Source organism: Spermophilus citellus (assembly GCF_964194105.1).
Source record: "Spermophilus citellus genome assembly, chromosome: 1".
NCBI classification, from domain to species: Eukaryota; Metazoa; Chordata; class Mammalia; order Rodentia; family Sciuridae; genus Spermophilus; species Spermophilus citellus.
This window is the reverse complement of record NC_138182.1, coordinates 176900223-176914110: the sequence shown is the minus strand read 5'-3', so window position 1 is coordinate 176914110 and position 13888 is coordinate 176900223. Positions and strand designations below refer to the sequence as shown.

Here is a 13888-nt window from a genome sequence, read left to right as displayed (position 1 = left end):
GAGAGAGAGAGAGAGAGAGAGGAGAATTTTTTTTAATATTTATTTTTTAGTTTTTTGGCGGACACAACATCTTTGTTTGTATGTGGTGTTGAGGATCGAACCCAGGCCGCACGCATGCCAGACGAGCGCGTTACCGCTTAAGCCACATCCCCAGCCCCAACCACAAACTTTTAAACTATCACACTTCTTACTTCCTTCTCTCCTTAACATAACTGTAGATCTATATATTCATTTTGATTGATATAGGCAACAAAAAGTATTGGCTAACTCTCAGCCATCTCATGAAGAACCACAGAAAATAGCAATGTACACAACAGGAATATTTATTATAAAACTGATTGTGTTAATAAAAATATATTGGAGTGTGTCTGAGTCAACATTTATTTAGGTACCTGAGATTTTAATCGATAGCACTTTTTAAGAGGTCATTTTTGTGGCATTAAAAAACATGTATCTGTATACACACACACACACACACAAACACACATATGAAAACACATACACACATATACATGTACACATACGCATATACATTAAAAACATTTCTTCATTAATACTTAAAGTTCTCCAAATAAAAAATAAATAAACACATCCATAGTGTTTCTTAACACAGATTAGGCAAGAATACTAATCCAAGGATGAACAAATTTAGGGTTTAATTAAATTTATGACCAGAGTAAAATCTCCTCAATCACAGATTTCTTTATGTCCTAGTAATCTTCTTTATGAAAATTTTTCCAACCCATTCTCTTTGCCAACCAGTTTCTTAGAAAAGGCTTCTGGCCTTGCCATACACCACTCTCTCTTTTTTGTTCTTTGTGCCTGTTAACAGGCCTTTATCTGCAAGACAAAAAGCCTGATCCTCAAAGTGTGCTCTGTGGACCAGCAGCTTCTGCACAGCCTCAGAATTCAATAGAAATACATATATTTGGGCCCCAGACAAGACCTACAGAAACAGAACCTGAATTTTAACAGCCTCCCAGATATTCCGCTGGCACATTTCAGTCAGAAGCAGAGCTGGTCTCTTCATTGTGCTTCATACACAAGAAAACTAGGTTTTTTCCCTCCAAGAAACCCCACAGCTGATGAAATGAACTACCACTCCAGTGGGTACCAGCTGCCTGTTGTATGTGAACATGGAAAAGGAGCCACATCCTGAGACAGTTCCCACAAACCCCAGGTCACCCCAGCCATGAAAGTGTAAGTGAAGAAATTTCAAGATCTTTCTGAGCTACCCTTCTTACTGAAAGTACTGAGAAGGAGGAAGCACCTGCCTAGGTTCCTGTGCTAGATTTCTGGAAGGTACTTATGTAGCAGTAAGCACTATCCTGAACACCCACCAAGTACACCTATGAGGTTGGTTGGCCTCAGTCAACACATTTTTGATCTATTTATTTAATTTCTCTAAAGTTCTTTGTTTTTAGATACCTTTTAAAAATCCAGTTTCAAAAGAACACTATTTAATTGATTGTAGTTACTTTTAAAAGAAAGAATGAAAATAACAATGATTGCTGGTGAGGATGTGGGAGAAAGGGTACACTTATACCTTGCTGGTGAGGCAGCAAATTTGTGCAATCCTTCTAGAAAGCAGTATGGAGACTCCTCAAAAGATTAGGAATGGAACCACCAAATGACCCAACCATCTTACCCCTTGGTTTCTATCCAAAAGAACTAAAATCATCATATTATAGTGATACATGCATACCAATGTTTATGGCAGCACAATTCACAATAGCCTAGTTATAGAACCAGTGTAGATGCCCACCAATAGAAATGGGTAAGGAAAATGTAGTATATATACACAATGGAATTTACCCAGTCATGAAGAATAAAATTATATCATTTGCTGGTAAAGGGATGAAACTGGAGCTCATCATGCTGAGTAACATAAACCAGATTCAGAAAGTAACAGGTCAAATGTTTTTCTCATATGCAGAAGCTAGAGAGAAGTAAGGATTAAAAAAAGGGCGATCTCATAAAAATCAAAGGGAGAAGAGTGGAGTAAAAAACGGGAATCAAGGAAAAGAAGGGATGGAAAAGGAGAAGTAGTGGGGATTGAAATGGAGTAAATTATGTTATATGCATTTATGATTATATATAACTATAACTCACAAATAAAAACATAAGAAGTTTTTTAAAAGATGTGCATTCCATATCAAAAAGAAAGTCTTGAATGTAAAGAACATAGAATTGAATTTGTGAATAAAAGTTAATTTCTTGACTGCTTTTCAGAGGCAAAATTAGCTAATAACATTCTCTTTGTTTGTTTTTATCTGTGAAGTCATATAACCACAATGGAACTAAGAAATTATTGACAAAATATGGACAGTATTAGATAATCCTTGGTTCATAAAATGTTCTGTCACTTTCATTTCTTTTATTTTCGTTAAGCATCTCATTTTCCATTTAGAGCATATACCAGCACCATCCCCCACCATTCACCACCAATGAATCAAACTGGAAAAGTTATTTAATGTCTCAAAGGCTCAGCTTCCTCATCTATAAAATGAGTATAATTATATCTGCCTCACAGTGATCTTCTAGGAATTTAATAAGATAATACGTGTGTCCACTATAGAAAGCACTCAATAGGGTTAACTATAACTTTGTTATCGCCTTAAATACATTTTAAAAGTGCTTAGGGGAAGCACTATAGGATCAGGAAGTATATCTGGCTCAGATATCTTTATAATCTCCAGAGCCCAGCCCATTGGTTTTTACATTATAGATACCAAATCAATGTATGTTAAATTTGATTGAATTGAATCCATTGTGCTGAATCTGATTTTTCCTATGAAGAAGGGGAAGAAATGACTTGTTATAAGAAACAATGAATTCTTGTGGTTGTATATGCGGAGTTACACTGGTCGTGTATTCATATATGAACACAGGAAAGTTGTCTGATTCATTCTACTGTCTTTCCTATTCCCATCCAGTTTTTATATTTGTAAAGCTTTCTAATCTTTGAAGCTAGGAAGGAGGATAGGGAAAGGTAAGAACCAAAAGTACAGGTTGCTAACAGTAGAGCTGGGTGGGCCAGCCAGGTCCCCACAGGAAGGGGCAGAAGGTGAGCCCAGGTAGCCTCCAGAATGGTCCTCAGCAGTGCCATCTACTGTGCCAGGGCTGTGTTGAGGGACAGGAGGATTGGATTCGGCTCCCCGAAGGGGCTACACAAAAGAAACTCTCTTCAAATACAGGCATTTATTTGTAGAAAAGCATCCTTTTTTGCCTTCCAGGTAAACTGAGTACCAAACATTAAACTAAAACAAGGACTGACTCCTGCAATGGAATTCCTTTGGTAACTGGAAACAGTTAAAAATGGTGACTGTGCTATCCACCTAGCAGCAAAACCTGGTTGAAAAAGAGCTGATAAAAACACTACCCAAAATCCTGTGTTTGCTCTTCCTTCTCCATTCACAAGGGTGCTTCACTAGAGCCAGCTGTGAGAGCACAGAAGAGTGACTACCAGGCACCCCCCAAAACAGGGAAGTGAGAGAAGAAGGCAGACTGTCTCTGGGGGTTCAGTAAAGAAATCAAGATATCACAGTCAAGAGATGCAAAATACTCTTAAAGAGACCAAATAGCTCCCAGGCTGTGAGAGGAGAAAGTAAGCTGATTAAATATATCAACATATCTAAAGGGAAAATGTTTTAGTCTCCAGGGGCAGCTGGTCAGCTGGAAGGCCTAAGAAAAAGAGAATTCCAATGGAAAATGCCAAAGGTGTCCATCCATGCAGTCCAGGGGTCACCTTGCAATCTGTCTGGTAGAAGACAAAGATTTATTTTGAACCAATAAAATTCCAGGCACTATGTGAACTTCCTTAACTTTCCAAGAATGGCTGCACTATTGAATCAAATAACAGACAGGCTGAGCTATGGAAGGCTGTGGCTCTGAAACTCTGAAACTCTAACTGACCTTGCTTGGATCCACACTCCCTGAAACAGGTGGCCAATAAAATCTGCTTCCCATGGTGTATAAATGCCACATTTTCTTTATCCATTCATCTATTGAAGGGCATCTGGGTTGGTTCCACAGTCTAGCAATTGTGAATTGTGCTGCTATGAACATCGATGTGGCAGTATCCCTGTAGTACGCTCTTTTGAGGTCTTCAGGGAATAGTCCGAGAAGGGCAATAGCTGGGTCAAATGGTGGTTCCATTCCCAGCTTTCCCAGGAATCTCCATACTGCTTTCCAAATTGGCCACACCAGTTTGCAGCCCCACCAGCAATGTGCAAGAGTACCCTTTTCCCCACATCCTCCCCAGCACTTGTTGTTGTTTGACTTCATAATGGCTGCCAATCTTACTGGAGTGAGATGGTATCTTAGGGTGGTTTTGATTTGCATTTCTCTGATTGCTAGAGATGGTGAGCATTTTTTCATGTACTTGTTGATTGATTGTATGTCCTCTTCTGAGAAGTGTCTGTTCAGGTCTTTGGCCCATTTGTTGATTGGGTTATTTGTTTTCTTATTGTTTAATTTTTTGAGTTCTAAAAATGACAAAATCATGGAATTTGCAGGGAAATGGATGGCACTAGAGCAGATTATGCTTAGTGAAGCTAGCCAATCCCTAAAAAACAAATAACAAATGTCTTCTTTGATATAATGAGAACAACTAAGAACAGAGCAGGGAGGAAGAGCAGGAAGAAAAGATCAACATCAAACAGATACATTAGGTGGGAGGGAAAGGGAGAGAAAAGGGAAATTGCATGGTAATGGAGGGAGACCCTCATTGTTATACAAAATTACACATAAGAGGTTGTGAGGGGAACGGGAAAATAAACAAGGAGAGAAATTAATTACAGTAGATGGGGTAGAGAGAGAAGATGGGAGGGGAGGGGAGGGGGGATAGTAGAGGATAGGAAAGGTAGCAGAATACAACAGTTACTAATAGGGCATTATGTAAAAATGTGGATGTGTAACCGATGTGACTCTGCAATCTGCATTTGGGGTAAAAATGGGAGTTCATAACCAACTTGAATCTAATGTATGAAATATGATATGTCAAGAGCTTTGTAATGTTTTGAACAACCAGTAAAAAAAAAATCTGCTTCCCACCTGCCTGCCGGCCTTCAAGATGATGCAGGGCCAAAAGATAGAGGGAAGAAAACCCCTCCAACTCTGTGTAAGGTGTGACATAGCATCTTGGCTTTCTAAATAGGTCCTATGATCTGAGTTAATATAAATGCATCCTGGAAGACAAAAATAGTGTCTCTGTGTGTTGACAAATATGCTTCACAGACATCAAAATAACAACAACAGAGGATTCTAGAAATGGGCCAGCCTGGCCAGCCAGGCCTCCACACCTCAGCACTGTGTGCTAAGTTCTGCTTTCTTTTTAAAGTTTCACATAAGCCCGGGGCCAACTGAGATCAGTTCATGATTATTCTCTAAGATGTTTGATATAAACGTAATTTTTCTTATTCAGCATCATTATTAATCAAAGACATGCAAATTAAGAAAAAATTGCAAAGGGAAAATTGGCACCGGGTAAAAGCTAAAAGGCATTCTCATTTGCTGCTGGTGTGTATATAAACTGGAAATATTCAAAAGTCTTAGAAATATGTACGCCTCTGACCCAGCAATTCTCCTTACAGGAATTTAGCCTTTCTCAATTAAAAACATGAGCAGTTATATAACCACAATGATGGGTTTCGGAGTAGTTCATAATAGGTCTAACTTGGAATTATATAAATATTCAAATGTTAAAATACGTTAAATAAATAGCTATAATGCAATAATATACTCACATTGCAATATGTTTCAAAAGTACATTTTCTGACCCAGAAATCCATTCACAATGTATTTTTAAATTTTCTTCTTTTTATCAAATTACACATTCTGGGTTTTGGGGGGGGGGGTTGTTATTGTTTTGTACACTTATTATCATGTATAGCTCTATAGGTTCTGAATCAAAGTTGAAGAGCTGCCCTTATCTGCACAAAGAATAGAATCTAAAAGTTGGAAGGAAATTGAGGTATGTACTGAACCCAAGTCTTCTATGAGACACAAAAGGTACAAATGATTTATCTGAGGCCACCCAGTTGAGTGATGGCAGAGCCAGTGCCACAAACTCAGATCTGTCCAGGCATTTCTGTTGCCTGCAAATTACCTTGTCTCTATGCTAATCAACATTAGTGTCTCCACTCAGAAAGTGGAGGTACCCCTCTCGCTGTATGTCAAGCCAAAAAATTTGAGTAAAATAGTTCTTGAGGATCTCTAAGAGACACACAATAATAAGAAACCTCAACTGCAAACTGCATCCTTTATAATCTTCTAGGATTTTCCACATGTGTCATAAAATACCAAACCTCTCTCAGGACAACTCAGAATGAATTGGAGAGATGCAGAGTGGAGAAATGAGGGGAAATGACCCCCAAAATGAGGCTGTACTTTGTGACTCATACTTAGTCATTTCTTAATGTGAACACTCCCCTACATTTAATAACCCCCCATCATTCTATGCACCAGAAAAGAATACATCAGCCTCCCAGAAGTTAACTGGGGTCAGCAGCAGCAAAATTAAGTCTCTGTTCTCTTCTGTGACCTAAGTGCAGTGACTCCTGACCAATTTCCAAAGAAACATTTATGGAAGAACTGCAAGGCCACATCCAACCTTGAATCATCTTTCTGCAAGAGCTGTTTTCTCTCCAAGCAATATTTATTTGAAGGCTTTTGATATGACAGGGGGATACAGTCGATGCTTCACTCCTTAGAGAAGCCAAGAAAGTAGCAATCAAGAGTGAAAGGGAATGTTCCGGACGCCCCAATTCCCCAGGCCTCCATCTCACTGTTACTGACAGAAGCAAACCAGCACTGAGAAAAGCAAGGGCATCTCATAAGGAATGAATGTTTTACTTACGGACACACATGTCCCTGCTTTCATAAAATCCAGGACAACACTGGGATTTGCGCCTATACATAGTTTTTTCCCCATGTCGATAGGCAGTCCGATAACTGATTCTATATAAAGAGAAAAAAAAATCACATGTTAGTTCTTTTGACCCACAATTTTGTCAAAATAAATTTCTATTTTAATAAAAAGAGCTCTTAATTATAATAAAAGTAGGCAAAAAAAGTACTTTCAAAAAATAAGAAGAGGGGCTAGGGTTGTGGCTCAGTGGTAGAGTGCTCACCTAGCTCATTCAGTCTTTAGCACCACATAAAATAAAATAAAGGTATTGTGTCCAACTACAACTAAAAAACAAAATATTTTTAAAAAATTAGAAGAAACATAGAAAATTTGTCTTAACCTATTTTATTCTGACTCCAGAAAATTTTCTGAGATTATGTTGTGATTCCTTAAGTCAACCTACATTTTAAGGCTACACTTTATTAGAAGTTTCATGGTTTCCCTGCTTCATTTATCTTGAAATAACTTGAAAAGTATTGATCAATTTCACATATGATACCTGCCTAATCATCATTCACTTATATATGTTTTAAAGAAAGGACTCAGAGAATTTCTTTAAAAATCTCTATGCAGTCTCATCCCACTATAAAGCATAAGGCAAATAGATGCTTTTCTAGTTAACTAAAGCATCATTCATTCACTGATTCACATATATAATACATGTTTATTAAGCACTTACTATATTCCAGGCACTGTTCTAAGAAATGAAGAGATGACAATGAGCAAAACAATACAAAGTTCTTACTCTCAGGAAACTTTCACCTTACTGAGGGAAGACAGCTCTGGTAGAATTTGTTTAATAAAGATGTATTTTAAATAGTTAGGTCATAAAATGGCTGGTACTAATTAAATACGGAGTCAGGGAATAGAATTTGACAGGAAAGGAAGGCTAGTTTAGGTAGAATGGTTAAGGACAACTTATGTGAAGAAATGACATTAGGCATAACATTATTCAGTGCAGTATAAGCCAGCAGGTGCCAACACTCGACTCATAACTCATACTACTATAAATACTTTACCTACAAAACTAGGGTATCAGGGTTCCCTTCTTTAAAAATACTAATAATAACATCTAATAATAGTTTTATTTTGTTTCTACATTCACATTACTAGAATAAAATATAAAGTCTATTTTATTTAAGGGTCAAATTTAAGCGTAAATTGAGCCTGATGTTCAATTAGAAACATGCTGAAACATGAATCTTTGCTCTCTCTAGTGATGTCCATGTTTAAGAGTGTCTCCCCCAGTCATGCAAATAAAGAAGCTGAATGAATATTTGCTGAACAAATGATGGTAAACAGCATGCATTTCCTATAGCTGTCAGTTCGCACCAGGCATGGGCCATCTCTCGGCCTTCCTGTATCAGGAGCAAGGCTAGGACAGTAGAAAGCCCTCCATAACTAGCCACTGAATGCATAGCTGTGCATTCTCAAGTAACTGATACCTAAGATGGTATCTGACTCCATTGCCAGGTAGCCAAACTCATAAGCATATCTGAGTCTTCATTACCTGTGCTGTGTGCATTTAAACCAGTTTAGGATGTCAGTGCAGCTGGTGTAGTAAATCTGATCAAAGGGATGCGGGTATGACTCTTGCACAGTCACTGAATAGCTGGGGAAAAAAAAAAACAAGGAAAATAAAGTATCCATATTTTTTCCTTTTTACAATAATGACATAAGCCACACTATAAAACAATTGTAGGCTAAATTGTTTGCAACTCCATACTGACTTTTAACAGAGAATCTCTATATTTTCATAGGATTTTATTTGAACAAGAAGCCCCCAAAGACCAGTATTAACAATATCTTTCAATGACAAGACTTCATTCTGTACATTTGAAAGGAAATCAACTTTCACTATTCACTATAAACCCGAATATTCACCAATTTAAAGCATTTCACTGTATTTTTTTTTTTTTTGTATTTAATTCCCTCCCCTTATCCCAGGGCTCCAGGAATAGCAAAGGCCTTCCACAAAAAAGTTTTTTATTTTACTTCTGCATGCAGATAATAAGGTTAATCAGTGAAGAGACAATTCAAGTATTCATAACAGAGTACATTTGCTACTGATTCTGAAAAATCAGAAAGAACATTTTTCTCTGGTGGGAATTTGGAATAATTTGCTTTCAGGTTCCTGTCCTACTTCTATTTCTCAGGCAGCAGAAGAGAATATACAACATCTAAATAAAAACTACAAAAAAATTCTTTAAACTTAGCTCTAAACATATGTCTGAGACAATTACTCTGAAACAATCATACCAACAGCTTGTTGCTACTTAAACATTCTGTTTTCTGACACGTTCTCACTAACAGCTTCTTGTTAGAGTAAAAACATACAGTCTTGTCAGCTCCAAAATGTGAGTGGATTACTTCCATGAAATACAAAGAACACTCAATACTTGGTCCCATACTTCTTAATTTTAAAGTTTACTACATACTCAAGAGCTTAATGTCTCCCTACAAGAAAACCAGGAGAATTTTATTTTTCTAAACAGTTTATTCTATTCGCTTTAAGTTTCTTAAAGATTTCCACTAAAGTCTTCATGCTAACAAACAAAATGGGCCATAATTACAGACCCACTTGCAGCAAATCAATAGCTCAAGTTCATTAATAGGAACTATCCACTAGAGAAGGTATGGGGGGAATGAGGTTGAGATTTCAGCATGAAGAGTTCAGGTTAGACAAATGACAGAAACTTGTGATTTAAAAAGCTCTGTGGTGCTGGCCTCACAAACAATGGGTCTTCTTTCTGAAGCTGGCTTCTGGTAGCTTTTATATAGTTAGGCTTCAGTAGGAGATACATGAAATAATCATACTATACATGTTTGTATATATTTCATTTTGGGGGATAATGCAATTTGATTTCTAGATAAATTTATGAATCTTTCACAAATGTTAGGCAAAAGAAAAAGGTCTTATTAAAAAGACCACTGGCTTAGAAGGTGAGGTTATAATCTGACCTGACACTAGGAACTGGATGACCTTCAACAGAAAACCTCACTTCCCTGGGTCTTAATTATCTCATCTTGACATAAAGAGGTCAGACAGTGTTGAAGATCCCTTCCCATTTGGAATCCTAAATTTCTAACATACAACCTATATTTCTACCCCAGCAAAAGATCTTTGTTACTACCAGTAAACATATGTTCACACGAGAATAGTTTGTACAACTGCCTGTATACTGTGATATAACTCATTTGGGGTAAAACAGGAGACCTCTGCTAAAATATTAATGTTCTTGTAATTGTTTCTCACAAGAAGCTATTGATATTTTCCTCAGATCCAAAGCAGTGTCCTGAGGTTCCGGTTGGTGCAATTCTAAGCCTTGCATGTCGATAGTTTTTTCCTACCTGGCCAGCTACTTATAGATAACTGAATCTTGAGACTAATTGTATCAACCTCTTTTGCATTAGTAGTGGTGAGTGAACAAATGTCTTCTATGTCTGGACCTGATGTATAGGTGCAGTCCTACCAGCAGAAAAGAGACTTCCCACCACTCTGAATGAATCTGGTGAAAAGCCCTTCTTCCACCAGGCTGTTAGTAAAAATTGAGCTGAATTCACTCAGTTTGTTGGATCTAGACTAGATAGAACATTCCCAGAAAGTTCCAAAGACTATATTATTATATAAGACTATATTATCCTGGCCAGTTCCATTTGAAATGGGTGGGAGAATTGATTCCATAATCAAACATGAAAAACATTTCACTTCTACCAGCCATGAAGATTCCTTAAATAAGGGGAAATGTTCAAGTACATTAATTTCCTCATCTTGCCACTTGTTGCTCACTAACAACACACATTTCACAGGATGCCTCGCTGGTGTAGGACATAAACAGACAAAATAGGAGAAGTGTGCCAAGCCTCTCCAACTCAAATTTCATTTCTTTTACTTTTTCATACATTCTTTTCTGTACAGAATTCTTTCTCTCTCTCTCTCTCTCTCTCTCTCTCTCTCTCTCTCTCTCTCTCTCTCTCTCTCTCTTCATTTTTAAGGGTATTATACTGCAAAATTTGGAAAAAAAAATTTAAGAGGCAGAGAACTCTATAACTTTTAAATAACCACCAATACTGTTTTGCTCTGCTTCTTCTTCTCTAGGGTTTTTCAGTTTTTAGTTTGAGGGTTTTATTTACATTTTTTTTCCATATTGTAATCATGCCATGCCTATATTTTTGAAACTTGGCTACATCATAAGCATTTTTCATGTTGGTAATATAGTCTTCAAATGATGATTGCCAAATGTTCTGTAAGTGACTTTATCTAATTTGCTCAATACCCACCTATCACCAGGCAATTAGTTTGTCATTGTTCAGTGGGCCCACTTGCTGGAGGCCCTAAGTTTGCAGCATGAAGACAAATATCTTTGATGCAGGCTGACCTCCTCTGATCATCACTGCTCTGGCCAGTGCCTGACTACTATTTGAACTGAATTAGCTCCTCTGCTGACAGTCCAGGGAACTCTACGTTCTTCAGCAGCTGCTCCTCAAGCCATAAAGTGGGAAGACACCTTCCCACTGTCTAGTCTACTCTGGTTTTTGTGGTAAATGAGGTCTCAGCGCTAGTGAGTCAGCCTAGATTCAACACTAACACCAGAATAACCAGGCACCATCCTACCCCTGTCACCTCTCAAATGTCACCATGTAAAACACTGATTTAGAGTCTCTAAAGCAGACAGTGTGGAGCAAAACTGTGGTGCAAAAGGAATCTGATCCCAATTCAGCACTATTTTCAGCATTAGAATGCAAAACTCCTTATTTCCTGGTTGTTTGTTGAATCTTCTCAAACACACTGAAAACATATCATCATCATGATTTTAACCTATTAAGTGTTATCCAGGAGAAACCCCAGCAAGATTTAATTTAAGGTCAAAAAATTGGGGTGGGGAAAAGCCATTACCACTTGGACACATTCCAAAGTGGTTAATTACATGTTATCTGCCTAAATTATCTTGTTATTTTAATCAGATATGGTAATAATCATCATTTCTTAGCTCACTTCAGTACTGCTGATTCTATTATTACCACTTCTGTATTAGTAATTGAACGTTTGGGCAAAGAGTGGTTTCTCTTTCTTAGTGCCTTTTTGAGAAGAATCCTCACTAGATAGAGGAGCTCCAATTCACAGAATAGAAAAAGAGGATGGGAAGGAGGAACAGAGAATTTCACACAATTATTCATTTTCCAAAAGGATGTTGTGCAGAATTTCTTTAATCACAAAAATGCCTGTGTATTTTTAATGATTTCATTTTCTTTCTTTTCATTTTATGCACAATTTCTTAGACTCACAATTGCCGCATTCAAACAAGGCACAACTCTATTTGAAAATAAATATTCAGATATCAGTGGGGGTGCAACTAAAGGGCACTAATAGAAGCATTTTTTGTTTGGTGCTTCTCAAATTTAATGTGCAGACAAAACCCCAAGGGAGCTTGTCAAAATTCAGATTGTGACTCCATGGGGCTGGGGTGGGGCCCAGGAGTGAGTTTCTCATGAGCTCAGGACCCAGGTCCACAGATCACACTGAGAAGCAAGGATCCGGGTGATTCCATGGCTCTGAACCATGGGGGTACAGGTGACTTTTGATATAAAAAAAGGCTACAATGACCCCTACTACCAAGAATTGTATTCTTGGAGCTAATTTTCTCTCCTCATTTTAATTCAAGCCCATTTTGAAAGTACAGAACCTATAACCTGCACCTTTATTTGATCATTTTAATTTACCTTTCTATACCTTTTTCATTCCTTTAGAAACAATTCCACTTTTCTTTTACCTTTTCTCTAGAAATCATTAGTCTTTAAAGAGGAACCTTATCAATAAGACTACAATTTGAATCCTTTCTAGCAGTCGTTTTAAAAACTCATTTCCCTATTTCTCCCCACTCAAAGAGAGAGTTTGCCTTAGTCAGTTGTGCAACTGCAGAATTATATGAAGTTTAAAGATTACTGTGCCCCTTGTCTATCTGTCATGATCTCTACACCCCATCCCAATGGATGTTTGTATTTGGTCATCTCATACACTACTAGGAAGTAGACTCACTCACTTGGTAATTATATGTTGAGCCACTGTCACATGCAAGGCAGTGTTCTGGAGAGAGGGAAGGATCAGTGGTAAACAGAACAACACAGTATGTATTGACAGCCTTGGGCAAATGTTGAGTTGAGCAAGGAATTAGTATACATTTTGTACCTCTAAGCAGGTACTAGATTATTTGAAGCCTTGGATTTTTTTCCTCCAATACTCTTTCCTTCAGAACCTATTTGTTCATATCTCATCATGTTGGCTGCTCCCATATCTACTATCCCAAACACTTCCAGGCCCATGACTCAAGCTGTTTTTTATGAACACAATATGGCAAAAACACACTCTCTTCCCTCTCAAACACGCTCTCCTTTTAGTTTTCCCTATGTGCAATGAACCTCTACTCTTTCACACAGTAGGTGCTGAATTCCGGCAGACCTCTTGCACATCCTGTAGTCAATGCATCATCAAGATCTGTTGATTCTTATTTCAGAACATCTCACAAACTTGACTTTCCCTGCCACCAAGCTATCATCCTCTATGAAATTAAACAACCAGTAGTCTTTCCTTTTTCTAAATTTGATATGTACCCACTTGTGTATTCATAAACTCATTTCTATTATTTTAATATTAATTGCATACTCTCTTAGTGAGATGTCTTAGGGGAGGTTCTGTAAAAATCATAAAGATAATTAATAGGCTGTTTTCCTCTTCAGTTCTACATAAAATAGTTAATATCACAAATATGTTATACACATATTTACAGCTTAACATTTCATAGTGATATATGACTTCATCGATGGAATGAGTAATTTTGTTTTTGTTGTCCTTATTGTAATATGGAGAGGAGGACCAGGCCTTACCAAAAAGTAATGCTATGAGGAAGGAACCAGAGATCCCAAAGAAGAACACCACTGAAGTGCTAGAAGAACCTCTGGACTTTGGGCTTCCTAACAGCA

General features: G+C 37.5%; 1 protein-coding gene across 1 annotated transcript in view; it reads right to left on the bottom strand.

Moving 5' to 3' along the window:
• The window catches only part of MEGF10 (multiple EGF like domains 10), a 176184-nt gene that overhangs the window by 112887 nt on the left and 49409 nt on the right, over positions 1-13888 (bottom strand). Inside the window, exons 3-4 of the mRNA XM_081284962.1 lie at positions 8421-8522; positions 6860-6960 (exon numbers count right to left, since the gene is read on the bottom strand). Coding sequence (XP_081141088.1) covers positions 6860-6960; positions 8421-8522 — 203 coding nt within the window. The remainder of the gene's footprint in view (positions 1-6859; positions 6961-8420; positions 8523-13888) is intronic.